The following is a 22,602-nucleotide window of genomic DNA, read 5'->3' on the forward strand; positions in this document are numbered from 1 at the left end:
TTTGTCTAAAAAACTAACACAAAACAAAATGTTAATTTAGTAAGTCCATTGACAGAAAAGATACAGGTGAAAAGCTTCAGTGTAAGTATTTCTATCATGTCTTTATTGTCATTAGCTAAGGTCACAACAACTCGTTTTTCCCCCAGATATATGAACATAAAAAGGATCTTGCTGCCACCCAGTGGCAATAAGAAGAAACTGCACAGAGGGACTTCCCTGTAAAGACAGCGACTTGAGCACTCATAACACAGAGCATTGTGTTAATCCTTGCAAAAAAAGGGTAGGAAAACCCTGCCAGACCATGCCATGTTATACAAGTCCACTTCTTTGTACATAAACATGGGTACATATAATACCAACTCTAACCAATACAAAGATAATAGTCCATGTAAAAAAAAACGCCTGTGTTAAAACAAATTTAAACCAAGCAGCGAGCTTGTGAACATACAATACAAAAAAACGTAACAAAAGAAACATCTTCACAACAGGTTTGGACACTTATCACAAGACTGTACATCGGTCAAACATACTAGGAGCAGAAAAATAAACAGTTTAGAGTTAAGGAACCATCGACGCAACCGTAAAACACAGTGACGACGCATAACTATCTGGACCAGTGGTTCACAATACTGGTCTATGCCAAGGATCCCCAAACAGCCATAGCCTCTGGCTGTGGCCCCTATGTTGCTAAATGGCTTAAAGAAAAGGGGGTAAAAAAGAAAATAGCAGATCGAAACGCTGAAACATGTAACCCTACAGGCAGGTATGCAGGCAGAGGTGTGTGTGTGTGTGCGCGCGTACGGCCGCGCGCGCGGGTGTGCAAGAGGGAGGTAGCCACAAGCCATCTTAAGAGGCTATTCCAACCTCTAAGTTACAATTCCTTCCACTGAAAGACAATAAGGGTGGATTATTTTGAAACAAATCCTTTATAGAGACAAATGATAACCCAAGCTATCTGTAGACATATTGGTGAGTTTATCGTCGTTTAATACAACAACAGATTGGACTTTTGTCTCACGAACAGGACTGGCAACAGAGGGAATAGCAACTTTGGGTTGGTATAGCCTCCTACGTTGTTTGCGGCTTTGTGAGGGGATTGGGGGGCTTCTCACTCCAAGGCAGGTAGCTCATTCTGATCAACTCGGTGATTCTCAACCTATGGGCCAAAGACCACTGGTGGGTCCCCACAAAATTGGCAAAACACTAAGATTTGAATAATAACATTAATATAATTTAAAAATACATATGTAAAACAAATGACATGCTATTCTGTTTTTCTTAAAAACCTTGCGATATGTTTTCTTTGTGTCTGTGTTGAATCTGTATCACAGTCGATTGAGTGATCATTAAATTGAACTTTCGGCTGCCAATGTGGTCAGATGGGCGGGCCGCCAACGCTTTTGACAAGGTTGAGAACCACTGGATTAACTCTTCACAGAGACAAAGGGTGACACTATATCCACTGCCTCACATGGTGGGGGGGGGGGGGGGACAGGTCAATCCAGCTCCTTAAATCTTGCAAACATGGCTTTTCGTACAGCTTGCTTGTAAGTGGCATGGTCCCAAACGACAGGCTCTTTCTTTTTCTTCTGTAAGGAGGGCGAGGAAATGCAGAGAGGAGAGAGAGAGAGAGAGCAGCTTTTAATATATTGACAATAATGTGGCACATTTTGCAGCCAAACGTAAATGTTTAACACCTACCTCCACAGGTTCGGCACCCAGACCAGGCCTCTCGCTACCCTTGTAGTTATCCCTGAGTGTGGACAAAAAGATGCAAATATTTAATGACGATGGGCTAACTATACGCTCATCGACTGTGGGTTACTGGTTAAAGCAGAACAAACGCAAAATTGAGGAATCGGTTCCATCATATTTGAAACCAATTCTGGAATAGGTTTATCACACTGTCAGAGCTGTTATGTGGACTTCCCATCTGCTATACAATACCAGTGGTTCTCTCTCTCTCTCTATATATATAGGAATCGTTAAGGAACCGGAATTGTTAAAATCCCCCAAAAAAGAATCCCAACCCTAGTTGAGACTTACAATTACATTTTGCAGGAAAGGTGGGGCCACCTACTTGGAGCTTCCAGCCCAGGTGTTATGGTGATGCTGCTGTTGCTGGTGATGGTGTCCTTTCCTTTTCTTGGGCTCTGGAGACTTGATGGCATCCTTGGCGATCAGCTACAGGGGATGATTTACAAGTCAGTGAATCAATGAACATGATGCATGGTTCTCATCGGCATTCAGGAGTGACGTTTTAATGAGGCTTACCTCTTTTTCCTGGTTCTCTAAAGCCTCCAGTTCCTTCTTGGAGCGTTTGATCTTGAGGTGGATCTCCATATTTTGCTGTAAGACAGACACAGCAGTGAGATGAGAATGCATACAGCCGGTGGCTGTCTCTCTACTGGGTAAAAACCTTCCTGTGTGTGTGTGTGCTTATGAGTTGATGGTAAACAGTGATACCCGTCTGTCACAATTATTACATTATCACCTAACCATAATTATTTGAGATAATCACAATTACTTTGCATTATTGTGTATCTGCCATTTCCAATATATATTGTTTTAAACGTTTGAAAGTATTAAGTTATTAAATATGTCAGTAATTTCTTTGTATATATTATTTTGTATATTATTTTCACATCTTCAAGTTTGGTTTACAAAGCCTAAAAGCAAAACCGATATGAAAAATATAGACATTTTAATTTATATGTTCCAAATGAATGTTCTAAGCCTCAAAACAGAATTCAATTGTTAATGGCAATTATTTGTGTGACAATTAATCGTCAAATATAATGTCATGATCAGGACAGCCCTACCTTATGCAGGTCAGAGAGCTGCTGGTGGCGGATGAGTGCGTCCTTATTGGGGAACTGCCGTCGACACAGCAGGCAGGCCATCTTCTTCCAGTCCGTCAGCTTGTCATCCTTGTCATCCGATTTGCTCTTGGAGGGCTTTGGAGCCTCGTGTTTCTCCTCCTCCACCTCCTCATCGCTGCCGGCACCGTAGTCTGAAGCCAGCAGACCCAGAGAGCTCAAAGGACGCTGGGGAGGGAGGCACATTTTAAAAAGTGACTTAGGGACACTTAAAGCTTCATGCCGTATACCGGTAACTTACCCAGGATACTACCACCAGTGTTATATATTATGGTAGCTATATTGTATTAACAGACTCTACCACAGATGGTGAAAAATGGTTTATTCTAAGGAATTGAATGAGTTATGGCCCCTACAAACTGTAGGAGTTTTAAAGTTGTCGGCGAGTCATCAGAATGTTATGTATTTCACACTACAGGAGTCTTTTTTGAAATCGCCTGTCATTATATCTTTGTGGCTTTCACACTAAACGATTGGTCACCGAATAGGCATCACACACTGCAAGAGTTCACCAAGATGCGCTCCAGACCCGATACATATAGGCTACATACATTATTTTTTATTCCAATTCATTTTGACTATTTAACAGCAACATTGGGATAATATAGCTACCAATATGTACGACACAGGGACCCAAGGAATAAAGGTTATATATATTATCATCTATCAATACAGTCAACAGACAGTGTCTGTGAGCACAGCTGTCATGTGCTCTCATTGGCTGTAATATTCTCGGTGTGCCGTCGCAACTCAGTTAATACCATAGGATGTCCAGTCGGCGAGAGAGCCAAATGTCAAACCTGCTAGTTATTCAGAAACGGTCTGGGAGGAGTCGACGATCGCTTTTATCGGCGCTATATCTTCTCGCAGAGCCTTTCACACACAAGGTTTCTTTTTAAATATAAAACAAAGACATTAGTGGATATACTTTTGTGGCCTACTGGCAGTGTACTGCATATAAAGTTTGGTGTTGATCAGTCTTGCAGTATGCAAGATTAGCTCCGGACGAGCATAGAAACAAACACACACAGAAACAGCTAGCCTCTTGAAGAGCCACGCTTTGTTCTGGTTTGCAGCTTTAAATTAGATGAATCCGCTTTTTTCCCGAACCACTAAATTCTGTTTACTTGATCTCCACACCGCTAATCTCTTTTCCACTGTATTTGTATTTATGTCATCGTCACCTTTCCCTTCTCATGATCTTTCTTAGGAGGAGCAAGGGGCTTCTTGAAGAGATCATCTCCAGCACCCTGTGTAGAGGGACACAGAGGATAACAAATTATTTGATCAGTAATGAGTCCGACATAGGTGTGAGTATTAATACTTCAGTTATAATCTGTTTGTACAAAGATGTCTCCGCCAAATATAGTAGATTTACAAGCTCACAATGCGCTGTGAGCTTGTAGATCAGCTATTTTTAAAGAGTGATATCGCCGTGCTACTAAGTCCAATTCAGATTCACATTTCAACCCCTCCCAGGAATGTGGTTCAAATCTGATTTACAAAAGTAATTTTCATGCATTTTCAGACTTGTGATGATTCCAAACCCGGGCCGGGCCTAAAATGTATGCTAATCAGTAGGGCCGGGCTGGGCCTCCATGAACAAAAATAATATATATACACATATTGTTAGGGCCGGGCCTTAATATTCAGGCCCGTTGAGAACTCTAATCTGGATAGGCCAAAATCAGATTTGGGCTTCCAGTGTTGACATAAGCATTTAGTCAGCAGCCAGTACACAACGTTCCATTTGAAAATGACAGTAGGCCGTTCAGGTGGCGCAGTGGTAAAGTACATACATACAGTACTATACAAACACTATTGTCGTTGGGAGGAGGAAAGCCAGGAGGGTGATATCACTGTATGTAATGCTACAGGCTGGGCCGGCACCCAGGAGGGTGATATCACTGTATGTAATGCTACAGGCTGGGCCGGAACCCAGGAGGGTGATATCACTGTATGTAATGCTACAGGCTGGGCCGGCACCCAGGAGGGTGATATCACTGTATGTAATGCTACAGGCTGGGCCGGCACCCAGGAGGGTGATATCACTGTATGTAATGCTACAGGCTGGGCCGGCACCCAGGAGGGTGATATCACTGTATGTAATGCTACAGGCTGGGCCGGCACCCAGGAGGGTGATATCACTGTATGTAATGCTACAGGCTGGGCCGGCACCCAGGAGGGTGATATCACTGTATGTAATGCTACAGGCTGGGCCGGCACCCAGGAGGGTGATATGACTGTATGTAATGCTACAGGCTGGGCCGGCACCCAGGAGGGTGATATCACTGTATGTAATGCTACAGGCTGGGCCGGCACCCAGGAGGGTGATATCACTGTATGTAATGCTACAGGCTGGAGGTAATGCTATCACCCAGGAGGGTGATATCACTGTATGTAATGCTACAGGCTGGGCCGGCACCCAGGAGGGTGATATCACTGTATGTAATGCTACAGGCTGGGCCGGCACCCAGGAGGGTGATATCACTGTATGTAATGCTACAGGCTGGGCCGGCACCCAGGAGGGTGATATCACTGTATGTAATGCTACAGGCTGGAGGTAATGCTATCACCCAGGAGGGTGATATCACTGTATGTAATGCTACAGGCTGGAGGTAATGCTATCACCCAGGAGGGTGATATCACTGTATGTAATGCTACAGGCTGGAGGTAATGCTATCACCCAGGAGGGTGATATCACTGTATGTAATGCTACAGGCTGGGCCGGCACCCAGGAGGAATAGAAGAAAGGCTCTATGCCCTCCCGGTGGGGAATCCTCACTGGCAGGTGAGTCAGTAAGATAAAACAACAGTGACACTAAGTGAGAACACAATACAAATTAAAATTAATAAAATCATTTGGACATAGAAGATAGCATCCCCTTACCGCCTTGGCAAAGATGGCAAACCCTGCATCAGCTGCCTTGGAGGTCTTCTTGTCATCGTGTCCAGGCTTCAGGATGGGGGACGGGGAGCGGACAGTGTCCTTCTGACGGTTCTGGATCTTTGCCCAGCGTTCCATGTCTTTCATGATCTAAGACAGTCAACACAATGCTCACCATGTGCTATTGAGTACACATACGGTCATTTATTTTTCAATGAAGGGTACCTGCATGTATATCATTTATGCTTTCACAGCACCTACAACAGACCACTTTGGACTGATTGGCAGAGACGTGTCATGGAAGGCTTTCAGAATAATTTATTTTGGCAAATATGGAGATTTCGCAAGCCATGGTATGAACAGGATAATGCACTGTGATCAAGTGACTATGATAAAATAACACTTTAGGAGTCCATTATGAGAAAATAACCCCACTTCAAGAGGCTAAATGGCCTGAAAATGTTCACGTCATTTCAAATGTTTATCACATCATTTCACCACACATCATTGTTCAAAGAGCTACCGTACTGTACTGTACCTTGACAGCAGCAAGGCTTCTGGGCTTTTCTTCTCTATTGTCCTTTTTGGAGTCGTCGTCCTCTCTCTTCTCAGGGGTAAGCGGTAAGGAGGGCAGGGCAGACTCTGGTGTGGTGGCAGTGGGGGGCGGGGCAGCAACAGCAGGGGCAGGAGCAGGAGGAGGAGGAGCAGCAGCATCTGGGGCCGGTGGTGGCTTGATTTCTGGAGCAACGTCCTTTATACTCTGGACATTTTCTTTGAAGATGAAGAAGGAAGTGTCATTAATTAGTGTGATTAATGATTGAATTGTTTTTGGCACTGAACATTGGAACACATAAATCAAAATTAAAAGTCAACAAACATAGCACTTGCCAGATATGACAAATAATAGGCTACATAACATTTTGATACTTTCAAAAATATATATTTTTCAAATTGTTAAATCATATATTTCCGATTAAGAAGCTCACAATGCGTGTAGATCTGCTATTTCTGAAAATATTTGGAAATGTATCATATCAACATTTTTCAATTGATGAATTCATACAGATGAATGCGGTGGTGGCTCAGGGGTAGAGTGGCTGGATAGTAACCGCAAGGTTGCCAGTTCGAACTCGGGACTCCCCCAGAGTTAGCGTCGAAGTGTCCTTGAGCAAGACTCTGAACCCCTAATTGCTCCTGATGTGCTGGTTGGTGCCTTGCGTGGTTTCCGCCGCCATCGGTGTATGGATGTGTGTGTGAATGGGTGAATTGATACACAATCTATGTAAAGCGCCTTGGATAAAGGCACTATATAAATGCACCATTTACCACTTATGAATGGAAATCTGCAAAAAATAATTATGATTATCTCAAGATTGTGACAAGCCTACCGATAGGGGGAGGTAAAGTGGCAGTGGACTGGAGCGGTGGCGTGGGTTCTGCGGGCTTCTTCATCTCCAGAGGAGCGTCTGCGGCCGGGTTGGCCAGAATGGCCTGGACCTCAGCGCTCAGGGCCAGAGGCTGCTGGCTCACCGTGGTCTCTGTTGTTGAGCCACCACTTGGTACGGGGATGTAGGTCTTGGTCATTCCATCCCAGTACAAGTACTCCTGAGTCTGAGAGTTGTAGAAATACTACACATGCACACAGGAAACAAAGCAAAAAAAAATAGGACAAGAGGCAGATGAGAGTGAGTGAACCGACTGTAGGGCTGCAACTAGCCACTACTTAATCAAATATCCGAGAAAGTCAACAAAAATCCTAATTGATATTCTAGTAATTTGATTAGTCTATTTAGCCACTTAAGCCCTAGTTTCTTCTTCATAAATGATCATAATTTTAACCTTTGTCATAATTTTGTCATTAATCTATGCATCATTGTAAATGAGGTCCACCCTTAATACTTTCTCCAAGGATCATATTTATTAAATGTCGTAGCTCTACGGTATTGGCAGGAAGCGTGCTAGGTAAAAGGTTGAAATTGAAGCAGAATATGACAAGAGCAAAAAGAACGCTTTGTGAAAGTGAATATGGTCAGTGTAAATGGTGGTGTGATATTCTCACCCTGGAGTTGGGGTCGTAATACAGAGTGGTCTGGGGGTCGTAGAAGAAGTGAATATGGTCAGTGTAAATGGTCGTGTGATATTCTCACCCTGGAGTTGGGGTCGTAATACAGAGTGGTATGGGGGTCGTAGAAGAAGTGAATATGGTCAGTGTAAATGGTCGTGTGATATTCTCACCCTGGAGTTGGGGTCGTAATACAGAGTGGTCTGGGGGTCGTAGAAGAAGCCGGATGTACCATCATAGAGGTAGCCCGACATGTCTGGAGTCTCAGAGCCTATAGAGGGACAAACAAATGTGTATACAGTTGGGTGCCACCGATATTGTCCCTTATCATTTGACCCATTTAGGCCTGACCTCAATTTTAAAAAATCCTTCTAAGTCCTCTGTTTTCTGAAATAAATATTTTCACGATTTTTCAAAAATAGCAGACCTACAAGCTCGTAGCGCGCCACTCGGTGGCGTGCTATGAGCTTGTAGATCTGCTATTTTTCCAATAGCTAAATTATAACATAATGTTTAAAACACCAAAAGGGGTTCCCGCCCAAAATGGGTTAACTGTCCTTTTGCGCAGATCACACAAACCTCAGCAAAAAGAAAAGGACAATATCGATGGCCGCCAACTGTACACTGCAGTACAAACATCAAAAGCACGGCTGGCTTTGCAGCAGCATAACTCAATGTAAAAACAATGTGGGGAAAAAAGCAATCTTACATTTCCAAAAAGAGTCTCACAACTTCAACAGAGAACAGGTTCATGAAACCTAATTCATACATAAGGAGCAATTTGCCCATGTTCAACATTATCTTTATATAATGAGGACAAGTGCATCCCCCAGTTATGATGTACAGGTACACCCATGACACCCCAATCCCAGCCCTTAATGCTGAGTAGGGAGGCATTGGGTCCCATTTTTATATTCTTTGTTATGACCCGGCCAGGGAATCGAACCCCCCCCCCCCAATCTCAGGGCAGAAACTAAGGCCACTGAGCTGGTCAAGTGGTCCTTTAAGTTGCGAGCTGATGTCACGCACCGAAATAGCAGAACAACAAACTTGTGTGCTTCGGATGTCTCGTACCATAGATGTAAACCTCCGTTCCGTGTTCTGCAGCTGTCATCCCGGCTGCTTCTGCAGACATAACCGGTGCCATAGCCTGATGGTAGGACGAGTCCACAGCAGGACTCTCTCCGTAGACAACTCCCTAGAATGAATGGCAAGGGAGGCGCCATGTTAATCAACTACTGTAGCAGGGCAGACAGTGGTTCGTTTTTGGCATTGACCTTGAGAGAGCACCCACCTGGGTGTAGCTGGGGTCTGGTAATAGAGGTGGGTTCATACTTCCAGCCATTGGATCACCTGGGGAAATACACGACTTGTTAGGACATTTTGTCTACAAAGGAAAGGTTTACACTAGTCATTAGCACTGTTCATAGCACCCGTTGGTTGTCTGAAACTCAATTATTTTTAACTAGTAGTTTCAGGGTATCGGCAGGTATCTGCACTCTAGTTTTACATAATTGTTAAATAATCTGTGTCAGTCGTACAAGGTTGCCAACTTTCAGGGATTGGTTTGGAGTGTGTTATGGCTGCACAGATATTATACAGTATGTAAACATACAACCATGTCATCAACCAGGTCATTTGTACCAGTTCGGATACAAAGATTAAGGCCGTTTTTCTTGCATGGAACATGTACAAAAATCTAAATCACACCAATTCATTCAATTCACTCTGTACAAATTGAGGTGGTAACAATTCATAATTTTCTAATAAAATGGTCTAACTCATCTTATTATCCCATCAATTTAAGACATCCTGAAATCCTTAATGTTGGCAAAATGTAATTAACCCAGTTTAAAAACATTAATTAATTTGTGTTGAATCACTAAAACACAGAGCAAAATGTTAGTACTTTAGTAAACACTTGCATTATAACTAGGCTAGTGCAGCCATCCTGTGTGCAGCATTCATCTATATACATTGTATGAAGGCTAAGATATTCCATGTTTGAGGAAATCTGACCTTGCATCATGTCAGGTGGTGGATGAACTGCTTGCTGCATATGTTGTGAATACTGCAGAGAGAAATCTGGAATCTGTGGCTGCTGAAATCACAAAACAAAAAAGTGGGTTGTATTTCAGTACTACTAAAGGCTAATTTATACTTCACAACAATATGATTAGTGGCTGAGTCGTACTCGTAAATAAGTCACTTTTGTCAAACGATGCTTATCGAACGCAGTGGCTGAAAAACAGACATTTTTAAAAGAACACCCCTTCCCAAAAAAATTCAATGAATAAAAAGAATAGTGAAAATAGCAGATCTACAAGCTCACAATGTGTGTGTACCAGGAGTGTATTATCACTAGTTTGGGTCCCAGGGAGACCTCAAATTTCTCTTTTGGACTCGAGCTAAAACGTCTGGGAACCACTGGACTAAAGGGTCAAGGCCAATGCTGTCACATCTTCAGTTGATTAAATTACAAAACTGGAACAAAATGGCCTCAGACCTACCTCCATCATATTGGCGTCTGGTGGGTACCCCAGAATAGACGTGAATGGTTTGTCCGATTCTCTCTTGATGCTTGAATAAGAAAGGAAATACATCACTTGTGAATGACTTGTGATGATTTATATTACCGGAAATGATTTTACGACAATATTCCAAGCTGAATACTCACTTTTGGTTCTTTAGTGGTTTGGCAACCTCAGCATAAACTCTGACACCGTCGACGTTGAGGGGACGTGGTTTGGTGAGCAGCTCAACCAGACGCACCACTTGCTACAAAACAATATAAATAACAAATTAAAGATGCAGTGCCGTGGTTTTTATACTTTTTCTGTTTTGTATGTCTATGGAGTTAACATTACTCAAATAGACCCCCAGGTGTGGTTATAATAATATTTAAATATGTCTTCCCTGTTCTTCCTGAAAGCTGAAAGCTTTTGAGTCAAAAGGCCCAATCGAATATTACACCACTTTTTGTGACATCATAACCCTAACCCCTAAGCTTAAGTTCAGGTGGGTGGTGCTAAGGTGAAAACCAGGTATACTTAATGAACTGGTCGTTGTGGCCACATAAAATGATTTTAACACTTTCTGTACACTTGTTTGAAGAATCAAATCTCTTCCTCCTAGTATAATCACTTGTTTGAAGATTCAAATCTCTTCCTCCTAGTATAATCATAGTACTTGATGATCATGTTTTGGGGGGGGGGGGGGGGGGGGGGGGGGGGGGGGGAGTCACAGCATGTATGATCCTTTTGAATATCAGTGTTAGTGTTGTGTGCAATACCTCGTGGGAGTCCATGTCTACGAAGCAGAAGCATTTGGCACCGGGTGTCTTGCCCTTGACCAGGCGAACGTTCCTCTCGTCCAGATATGCGAAGGGGTCCAGGGCTTTTAGGATGGTCTCCACTGTGGTGGTGGGCTTCACGTTCTTTAGTATCATTGCTGTTAAGTAATGAAGTAAAAGTTGACTTAGGCCCTCTTGTACCAGTCCCTATTTTGGGCATGTTCAAAAATAGCCTAGGCCCATTATGCTCTTCATGTATACAGGTCAAACGCTGGTGTTGCGCAGTGAAAATAGCAGATCTACAAGCACACAGATTGATTGAAAACAGCAACATGTTAACCACTTAGACCCTATTCAAAAATGTTGAAAAATAGCCAATCTCTACAAGCTCAAAGCGTCGAGAGCTTGCGGATCAGCTATTTTTGAGTGGTGTAAACCACTCCTACAACTGGCTTTTGTTGAGTGGTGTAAACCACTCCTACAACTGGCTTTTTTGAGTGGTGTAAACCACTCCTACAACTGGCTTTTGTGTGCAGAAAAAAATGAGCATGGTTGCTATGTTCAAAATAATTTCTGACGTAATTAAATCACACCCGGGTGAACTGGATGACCGTAGCAACCATGGTCATTTTTTCTGCACAAAAAAAGCCAGTTGTGAAATCACATCCGGGTGTGATTTCACACCCGGATGTGAAATCACACCCGGATCTAGGATGTTTCCTAGATCTAGGAAAGTGGTCACTCAGTTCACCCGGGTGTGATTTCATTACGTCAGACATTACGTCAGACCACAGCTGATCATGCTATATAAAACCTTACACCACTCAGTTCACACGGGTGTGATTTTTTTAAATGTTAGTCTATAAATGACCAAAAAATAGGGATATTTCCTAAGGTTTTGGCCTATAATGACATGCCCAACACAGGGACATTATCAAATGTTTTCACCAATGATGCCACCAATATGCCCAAAATAGGGATGCCAGGTTGAAAGTGGTTTGAGCAAATGAAACTCACTTTTGCTCTCTTTGAAGATGGGGTCACCGTGGGGGGGTGGGCCGTGGCGTGGGGGGTTGCGGCCGGCCCAGGACTCAGACTGCAGCTCTGCGTCTTGCTGTTTGAGCTGCTGGTCCACCTGCTGCTGCCAGGCCTCCGGAGTGAGGTCACAGTTCCTCTGCCAGGGGGGCAGAGGCTCCAGCAGCTCTGTGGCCTGCTGGGAGCCATTCACGTTGTTCTTTGAACTGTCCAAGAGCTCAACTGGACCGGGCAACAGGGCCTCCTGAAGAACTTGGGGTATTGTAGGTCTTTGGGGAAGGGACTCCTAAATTATAAAAGGATAAATCGAAATTCATGACATACAGTAAAACAGTGGTTCTCAAACATTTTCGTGTCAAGGGCGCCCCAATGTATTTGGCTGCAAATCATACATCTGAAAGATTGTGCCAGGGACACACATTTGTTTTTTTCTTTTCCGTTTACAGATTTTGACCTTAAAAAAAATATATATATAAATATATATATATATATATATATATATTCAAAATTCGAACATTGCTAATTGCAGAGTGAGTGCGAGTCCACAACGCACCACAATGTGACGCATTGCAATGCTGTAGATCAGTACAAAATAGGGTTAAAGAAAGTTAGTGGTTAAATTGTTCCTCATTTTGCTGGAGACACCCTGAAACCCCCTCAAGAACTTAATAATACTGATGAGAAAACTAAAACATACAGAAACAGAGTAATATTGTATGGAAGGCATTGGTCCAGCCACTATGCTATTACTGGTCTGGCTCTCTTCTGCCATCCTGATGATCTGTGGTGTGGTATAAACCAGAGACTATGACTGTAGTAACTGGCTCTGAACACACCAGTAGGCATGGGTAATGAGGTTTTAATAAACAAAGTACCTGTTGGTGCTGCTCCTCTGTAAGCGAATCACTGTAGTAAAACGTATTAATACAATGATGGTAGAGATAAAACAGTGTCACTCACATGCAGATCTCTCTCACTCTTGTCTAGCTGGACGTATTTCATGGAGGCAGTTTTAGCACCAACCTTGAGGGAGCCCTGAAAGTAAAAACAGTCACAGTCAGTGCATCAACCGGTAACAATACTGACTGACATCAATATAACATGTCAAATGACTCCCAACATGCACTGTGGCAGGTACAGCCTTCTACCTCAGTGTTGAGGGTGACGTACAGCCTTCTACCTCAGTGTTGAGGGTGACAAGGACAGCCAGGTTTGTGTGTGCACTGTGCACAAAAAGGACAGACCTGCGAGGATCTACTACGGTAAAATCCTTGCAAGGAAATTAAATATTACATATCTCTGATAATGAGGATATGACTACCAAAATGATAGAGTTGCCATTACGAAATAAAGAAAATTCAATAAGGACTGCAAATTGAAGAAAACCATGGCAACTACTGTGGTAATGTTGAGAATACTAAACTACATCTTATACCAAAGCATAACGAGTTGCTTCAAAGACCGTTTCCAAGTAAATGTTAATATACTTGGCAGACAAAGTGACAAATTCACATTGTGTGACTAGGTACCAACTAGCTTATGCCTAAAATGGTCCATGTCAAAGATTACCAAACACTGAAGCACCCGATGGCCTAGTGGTCGAGGCGCATGCCACATATAGGCTCTGGCCTGACAGCGTGCCGCGTGTTCGAGTCCCGTTCATGACCTTTGCTGCATGTCTTTCCCCATCTCTCTCTCCCCCTTTCCTGTCTATCTCCACTTGAAACTATCAAGGCAGAAAAGCCAAAAACAAATCTAAAAAATAAAAAAAAAGTTACCAAACGCAAAACAAAAGTAATCAGAAAACATAAAACCTCCTCAGAATCAGAAATATAAAACCTGCACAGCACTCGTTTTCAGATATCAGTTTGCAAGAAGCCAAGGGGGGAGAACAGATCCAGCTATGCATCTATAAATGCATTTGGAAATTAGCACAAATCACCAACGAAAACGTTCCCTATAGCTTACCACCTACCAAATGGCTTTTAATCGAATATCGTAATAGAATTAAATAAAAACTAAATTGCAGTTACAGCTGTTGGTGGCATCTTAATATTTATGTTGAGCTATCAGTTTGCAGAGTGAACACCATCAATGGTATCATTTGCAGTGACTCTCTCTACCAATGGAAACCGCAGTGCTAAATGCAGCATCTGCATAGTCATCAAAACCCGAGGTCATCAAATGAACATCTGATAGACTAATCCCCAAAATAAAACTGTATATGCCCAACGCAGAGTTCTCCTGGACCGTAGCAGAGTCTGAAAGTCACCGGGTCACCCGCCCAGTCTATGTGTCCCTGAGCAGTGGCTGCCATATTAATGACAGCCACTGCTCCTAATAGCTAGGATGGGTAAATGCACAGGACAAATTTCACGAAGGGGTACTATACGCAAATACTGGAAAAAAAAAAAAAACTTGATTGAAGAGCGCTTCCATTACATCAAGATGAAAACTCCAGAAGTTAGAAACTTACAAAACATGCCAGTGAAAGCTGAAGATCTTGTGACAAATGGCCCACGTAGTCGAGATTACTACGCAGAGGGTATACGTTGTTCAAGAAGAGGTCACAGACCAGCAAAAGAGCATGAATAGGCCAAGAATGTTTCCGTATTAAGGACTGAATCAGAACATTGAAGACCAAACCTCTCTGAAGAGGCTTGAGGATGCACAATCAAGACAAATAGTACCAAACTTCTATCAAGTATCAACCACAACCTATCAACACAAGTACTACATAAGTGTTCTCCTAGTACTATAAAAATGGTCATCTCAGCTCGTAATGTAGATAAACCAATCAGGTTTGCAATTACAACCTAAACTAAACCCACTGTGCAACAGTGAGGAGGTACCAGAAACTAAACTATTGCAATTTGCAGGTATTCCCAAGACCACAGAACTTCTTCAAAGCTTGTGACCACAGAAAAAAAGCAAACAGCATAGCAATATTTCCAATGTGGTGCAGAGTTAAAAATGCTCTTGTCCTGTACAGAACGAACACCACGTCACAACACATGAAGTGTCCGGAATTACCTTTTTGTTATAATACACCATCAGTGGGACAAAGTGACCAACTTCTGAGCTGGAGGTGAGGATGTAATACAATGTTTGAAGTGTGTCCTTTTCTGATTAAATTCATTCTGATTCCTTCAGTACAAAAGGTTAAAATATAGACATAAAGGTGCGAAGATCTGTGTCTTCCAGGAGAAAAGTAAAACATTGCATCTTTAAACCTCATCTTAGATGCTACCCAAGTAACATGAGGTACTATCCTGGATTACTAGACAAGTAACTGAATTACTTTAGTAAAAGACGGTGTGCGAACTGTTTACTTTCAAAATACTGCGGCCGTGATTGTCAAGTCAGTTATCTCCACCCCCATAGTTAATGCAGGCCCAGTAATCATAATCATAGGCTTGGGCGGTACGGTAAACCAGGCAGGGTACCAAGAAATCCCCACGGAATGATTTAATACTATCAAAAATACAGACACTTATGCCATATATAACTTTACCTTAACATGACTTCTTTCAACTACAAAAGCAGCTCATTAGCCACATGATTTTATTAAACTGCCTGTCACCACAACCCACACATCTAGTGCGTTCAGCCAACTGATGTGTTGGCAAGCCTCGTCTAAGTAGGCATATCACTGATATCAGACTAGATTAGACAATGTCATACATGCTACAAAGACCGGCAGCGTTTTTTTTTTTTTTTTTTTTACACACATATCGTCGAATACCGTATACCTGGTGATATGAAGGTATGAATAAACAGATACCGCCCAAGCCTAATAACCACTTCACCCCAAACCCCACATCCCCTCCCGCTTCCTCCGAAAAGCCCTGTCAACCCCCGTAATCCTGGTGGGAGAGACAGCCTTCGTAGAGTGACGAGAATGGGCCACCTTGTTCGACTCCATGAAGTGGACTGCATCATCGAGGTTTAAAAACTCCACATAGGCCGTATCGTAGCTGTAACCTGGGGACAGCATTTGAAATACAGATGGGTTTTTGTTAGTCAATGCCTGTAAGGACAGTCACCCAGTAAAAAAAACAGTAGTTCGTGAACACATCGATGTAACAGTCAGCATTTCTGTAGTGTCAACATGTACACCTTTTGACACGCATACCTTTTTTTTTTACATGGTACATTTCATACTTATTTCTTCTCCTGCCTTCAGTACATTGACATTTGTTTGACAGGATGTGTTAAAGCTATGTCTTTAAGTTTAAAGTAAGATATCCCAGACCGACTTAAAGGCTGCATGTTAGCAGAACATGCAAGCTGCATATATGGAGATCATTATTACGGTCTGATATTCACATTCAGACGGAATGGCCACTTCTTTAATCTTTACCACCCCGGCCACTTCTTTACCACATTATTCTGACCGAAATTCTGTTTTTTCCCCCCTGTTTTCCCTTTTCTTTTATTTGGGGAGGGGGTGGCGGGGTGAATCAGTATTGACCGACATATCTGGACACTCTGTAGCCAGCCCATTTAGCCAGTCAGTGTATAGCAAAAACTTAGTCCCAATGGCAAAGGTACCGATTGGATTGATGTTTCTCCAACCCGTTAGAAGCCGTTGACAAAGGCAACACCAGACCTCTGAATTGCACGACACAATTTGAAAACGTCGGGATGAGCAAAAGCAAGTAAAGAATAGTGATTCAGGGGTCTAGAACCAGGCAAACTTTGGCCCAAAAAACTAATAATTCCAGATATTACGTCCTCAAAATGTGAGGACGAAATGTGTGGACCGAACGCGTCCTCAGATATTGCACGCTGTGATTGGCTGGAAGGTATGTCATTCTGCGCTGTGATTGGCTGAGCCTCACATAACGGGTTTGCCACATGAGCCAAAATAATTGAGGGGGGAGAGTGGTAGGGGGAGGGAGTAGAGAGCAGGGGGGACATAGAGGGGAGCCGAGAGAGAATGAGAGAGAGGGGGAGCCTGAGAGAGAGAGACGGGGGGAGAGAGAGAGAGAGAAGGGGAGATCGGGTATGTCATATCCCCGAACAGGGGATATGACGATTTGCATAAGTAGAGAACTCATCTAATGTTAAATAAACAGATTAATAAAATACTTATGGCCTCTGGAATGTTTGTGGTAATAATTGACAAAAGGGTTTGACATCATATTGACATGTGTACCAACAATCCATCAGTGACATGAACAACTTGAGTTCTAAGCACAGCATGAACAAAACCATCTCTGTTCCAGGCATGTTGTCGATGAGCTCAACACTGTGAGAGTTGGATAAAAGAAAAGAGAATGGGCTATACACCTCTGAAGGACCCGACGAGTCAGTCACTTGTCAGTTGTCACAGAACATTTGTGACGGTCAACAGAAATATAACTCTCCAAGGCAGATATGTCCTCTTGGACTGTTGAGGTCCCTAGGCTAGGTCGTCAGAACACAGAACATTCTCTCTCTTACAGCGTGATTTCATCAAGACCCAGAAAACCAAAGGCAACAAAGAAGCTCGAGAAGAGAAGAGTGCGAAGTTTCGAATGTCGTAATAGCGAAATATATCGTAGGGTATAAGGGCGATCGATTGCCCTAAACAGTTCCACAAAGCAACTTTTTTCTCACCTGGTACCACACTTTTTATTTTCATCCCCTGCATTGGCACGCCATCACGAACAGCAAAGGCACCAAGAATCTGGTGAAGAAAAGTAAAAAAGAAAGAAAGAAAAATATAAAGACTCATGGCAGAGTCAACCAAAACTACTCATTCAAATCAAGACAAGAACATTTTGAATCTCCTAAAACATGGATCGTTTCTCATTCTTCATTCTTACCTGCTCCATTGTAGCAGTCTTTGGAATGCCAATTATGGATATTGTATTGGAAACTTTGTCCTCCACAGATGAACTCCTGTAATCTTGATCCTTTCATGGACAATTGTAATCAAATAACAGTTATCAAGCATGAAAAAATCACAAGAGGTTCCTAAGAAATTTCTTAACATCTTTCACAAACCAGAGGGGGAAATCAAACTTACCTGAGAACCAGAATCACTAAATTTCGGTGGTGGGAAAGGTTTGGATTCTTTCAGAACTTTCTCCGGTGCTTGAAATGGTTCGTGTTTGTAATCAAAAGATCTCACAGACCCTGTTCTATAATCAATGTCCCTGTAGTCCTGGTCTCTCCCTTCTGTAGCACTGCCACTTTGGAACTCAGGTTCAGCACCGATCTTAGCCCTATCAGGTCGCTGATCATGCACTATAGTCTTCAGCCCTTTGAAGCCTTCACTTGGAGGTCCCTGATTTTTTTCATTCTTATCTTGATGGTAAGGGGGCCTTCCATCGTTTTGAATCTGCTTGGGATCCCTTTCTCCAAGCCAAAGTTTACTTTCAGGCGCTCTACCAAGCAAACCTGGAAGACCCATTTCTGGGAATGGCAGGTCGAGTGGAGCTTTGAGGCCAACTGATGGCAGAGCCCTGGCAGCAAACTGATCATGGGGGAAGCCAGCATCTTTCCCAGGGAACTCTGTAGGCTGCCTTTCCCTGTCACTGAATGGTGGTGGTGCTCCAAGAATACTCTCTCTGCCAAAGCTTGGAGGTACATTTTGATCCATCATACCTTTCAACATATTTGTCAAGGGGGGTTTCTCCTTGCGACGGCTCTTCCATTCCTCTGCAAGAGTCATCTCTTCACCACTTCTGTAGTGGTCGATTGGGGGGCTATCGGTTGAATGCTGGAATTCTCTGTCTCTGTGTGTGCCTTCTGCACCTCTGAAGCCTGGTCTTCCCCTTTCCATCGGGGGACGATCATCGTTTCCGAACCTATTGGGAGACCGGTCCCTATCTCTGAATTCAGGTCCAGGGCGATTTCTGAAGTCCATATCAGAATCAAATCCTCCTCTTGCATTAAACGGTGGGCCACCTCTTCTGTCAAAGTCCATCCTCCTCTCACGTGAAGGCATGTCCATATCACAGCCATCAATGTCATCCCTGCCCATTGGAGGCCTATCACGCATGTCCCTAAACCCATCATTTCTTCCCGTTGGTTCCAAGGGAAATCCTCTCCTCCCATCCATGTCTTTCTTATCGTAGCGATGCATCTCTCTGTCTCTCATGTCCATTAACCTGTTCATTGGCTCCCTCTGTGGCATACCCCTGTCTTCCATGTCTGCCGAGTTCCTGCCTGGGCCCATGAAGTCAGGTGCAGTCATCAGCTTGTCTCTGATTGACATTTCATATTGCCTCCTAAGACTCAAGTCTCGCTCTTCATCAGATCTGAAGAAATCTCTGTTTTGATCTCTATCTCGCATATCCCGTTGTTCCATGTCACGTCCTCTCATGGGGGGACCATCACCCCTCCTCATGTCCATAGGTGGTAGATCTTGAGGCCTGGGACCCATGTTCATCCCATCTCTACCTCTAAAATCAGGCATGGGACCATCGCGGCCTGCAAACATCTCTCCACGGTGGTCACCACTAGAACAAACATTTATACTTTGAAGTTAAGCTTTGGCAAAGAAACAGACCACGAAATAGGCAACATAAACAAGCATTGAACTCAAGTGCAATTACTTCACTTCATTAGGACCACTTCACCACTTTTCAACTCCTCTTCCTATAATTGGTCATCACTAATGTTCATGATAAAATACCACCATTTCTTTCTACTCAGTCTGGCCCCTTTTCCACCGGTTGGTTCCCAATGGGAACCGGTTCAGTTCTTTTTGGTTTTGGTCCATGAGCCAGAGCTCCAAATTTAGAACGTTAATTATGAATTGTATGTGCAGAACCATACCTATATTAGATTTGTATCACCATGAAACTTCTCCAATTGAGTACTTACACGAAGACAATGATCTATTGTATTACAAATTGTACATGTTTTAATATGCAAATGAGGCATTATGTAGGAAATTATGCAAAATAATCGAAAATATGAAAAAGCTACTACTGTGGAAGGGTTATCATGTATTAATTTACTTGTATTGAACCTATAAACAATGTAATATAGGTCTAGTTTTCCCACCAATTTTGGAGCTCTGGCTCATGGACTAAGAACCAAAAATAACTGAACCGGTTCCCATTGGGAACCAACCGGTGGAAAGGGGGTCTCTGTGTCTCATAGGAGGGCTGTGGGCAGTTCAGAAACCCGTCCACCAGTGACATCATCAATGGGGAATCCATGCTAATAGAAACTGCAGGCTTTCTTTTCCTGAAAAGTTGCAATGTGATAATGGAAGCCATCGGTTTCACGATAATACAAATCTTAATATATTTTAAAACAAATCTTGTTTAAAAAAAATCTGCCTAACGATGATGTCACTGGTGGACGGGTGTCTGAACTGCCCACAGCCCTCCTATGAGACACAGACTGAGTAGAAAAAGATGGTTGTGTTTTATCATGAACATTAGTGAGGACCAATTATATGAAGAGATGTTGAAAAGTGGTCCTTTTAAGCAATTATCACAGTTACTATGAACAAATTCCTTATGTATAAATGTTGAGTTCAGTAACACAAATCACCATCAGTACAATTCTGTCTGCTTACCGAAAGGGTGGGCCCCCTCGCGATCTTTGTCCAGGTCCATCCCACATTTTCCTCCAGAACGTGTCTTATCTGGTGGCGAAGTTTAATTCAGAAGCAGGTCTCATTTTACAGCAGAATTGTTAATTTACCAAACCGGAACAGAAAGCTAAAATATGGCCTTTTGACCAAGAAACAGCCACCGACTCAATAATGTCATATAATACAATAATTTAAATTGAACATCCTGAACATACAGTATGATGACTGTCTTACAATATAATTCAACATCAGACTAGATTTTTCAAATATAAATGTGAAAACTAAAATAGCTTATCTACAAGCTCACACAGCTATTTTGGCTACTGAAGTATCATTGTAGTATGAGCCTTAGCTTGCACGTCTATTTTTGCAAGCGACGCCGGCCCGTGGTATTACGGGTAATAATGAGGCTTTAACACTGCAGGCTAACGTTAGCCGGCCTATTGATATTGACAATAATCGAATCCGTCCTAGACCTAAAAGCAAATGCAGGTGAATTGTGGCCATGATTGTCCATTCAGTTTAATTCAGGAAATTATAGCGCTATTGGAGTAACGTGAATTAATTTATTACCGACTCTATCAAGGCCATTGTTGAAAAAAGGTGACGCGCTTAGCCACATTAGCTTAGAAGCTAATGCTATGTGGATAGAGGTTAAGAAAACGATCTGAATCGTGCATCAAAGAACTAATATCATAATTATCTCGAATCATATATTTTTTAACAGGCTGGCAGTGCGATATATATTGAAATACTAACCTTTATATATAGTCCACTATGGAGGATGAAGGGATTTCAGTCTTAACAGGATACGATACAGCCTGTCTGTCTCCTACGCTCTGACTGTCTGTGTGTCTGTCTCATAGATTTAGGTCTGTCTGCACAGAAACAAAGATGGAGGCCAAATCTGAGCTGTTTTCTTTCTTTTTTTTTCTAACTTGCTTTATTGTACCCGAGTTTGCGTACAAAGGTGCAAATTTCCTCTTTAGGCAAGCAGCAAGCTGGTACTCATTACTCAATGACTGTAGGGCCTGGCTACTGTAATAAAGGTATTTTAAGCATAATAAGACTTGTTTGCTCTTTTTCCACATTTCATACATTTGACTTACAAATACCATTTTGGTGCTATTCATAATTCCAGTATGCGTCAGAGCAATTCCAAATTTCCACATAAAAGAAGCAAACAAATACGGTCAGATGATTTCATGATTTTTATGTTGGCCCTGATACGGAACCACTGGTATAAGTCACACGCCCCTACCACATACACAATGCTACAATACTTAGTTAATATAGAAACAATGCAATTTGACCGAATTACAATTTATTTCAGATTTGTTTTATTAACAGTAACATTCAAACAAGACTGTTGTTTTCATGGTTTAAATGAGTCTCCACAAATATTCTGAAAAAACTAAAAACTAAACTTTGTTGAGTGATTCTTCAAGGAATGTGTCACAGTTGCACTAATAGTAATATTGCTAAGTTTATTAGTTAACAAGCATTTTAACAAACCCCTTTTCTCAGCTAAAAGCTACAATCAACTAAGAAAAACAAAACGTGGGCTATTAGCTACTTTACGAACAACGCCACAACAGCTAAAACTTTACTCTCCACAGAACGAAAATAGTACTACATTTTCATTTTGAACGAATAAAGTGCGAATAAAGACAAAACACAAGCAAATGTTTTTGAGCATATCTCATAACTTACAGTAGGCCTATAGCAACTTGTGCAATTGACCAAAGGAGCAACATAAAGAGACGATGAAATAAATAAATATGAAGAAATAGCAGACCAATAAGCTATTTTAATAAAGCTGTTTTCAGTACTGTTGCTGCTGGGTGGAAACCTAATAGGCCTAGGCCTATATGTTTAAAAAAACAGCCGATCTACTATAGC

The 22,602-nt window shown here is 42.4% G+C and overlaps 1 protein-coding gene across 3 annotated transcripts; it reads right to left on the reverse strand.

Annotated features, from left to right (window-relative positions):
- Positions 1 to 80: 80 nt before the first annotated feature.
- Positions 81 to 21,594, reverse strand: rbm6 (RNA binding motif protein 6). 3 transcript variants are annotated; one of them, XM_079511314.1, is made up of 24 exons: positions 21,460 to 21,594; positions 20,683 to 20,751; positions 18,172 to 19,609; positions 17,969 to 18,058; positions 17,760 to 17,829; positions 16,066 to 16,139; positions 13,116 to 13,190; positions 12,138 to 12,441; positions 11,121 to 11,278; positions 10,506 to 10,606; positions 10,339 to 10,408; positions 9,848 to 9,926; positions 9,123 to 9,181; positions 8,903 to 9,026; positions 8,002 to 8,099; positions 7,155 to 7,395; positions 6,305 to 6,537; positions 5,770 to 5,916; positions 4,064 to 4,129; positions 2,823 to 3,047; positions 2,275 to 2,349; positions 2,081 to 2,184; positions 1,702 to 1,753; positions 81 to 1,589 (listed from the first exon to the last, which is right to left on the reverse strand). In XM_079511314.1, exons 2-24 carry the CDS (start codon positions 20,727 to 20,729, stop codon positions 1,497 to 1,499), a joined length of 4,023 nt encoding a protein of 1,340 aa, XP_079367440.1. In that variant the 5' UTR covers positions 20,730 to 20,751; positions 21,460 to 21,594; the 3' UTR covers positions 81 to 1,496. The 3 variants fall into 3 exon arrangements, with proteins under 3 accessions (XP_079367440.1, XP_079367439.1, XP_079367441.1); XM_079511313.1 differs by having other exon boundaries at positions 9,848 to 9,929; XM_079511315.1 differs by lacking the exon at positions 81 to 1,589 and having other exon boundaries at positions 2,047 to 2,184; positions 9,848 to 9,929.
- Positions 21,595 to 22,602: the final 1,008 nt, after the last annotated feature.

Source organism: Electrona antarctica (assembly GCF_951216825.1).
Source record: "Electrona antarctica genome assembly, chromosome: 9".
Classification (NCBI taxonomy): Eukaryota; Metazoa; Chordata; class Actinopteri; order Myctophiformes; family Myctophidae; genus Electrona; species Electrona antarctica.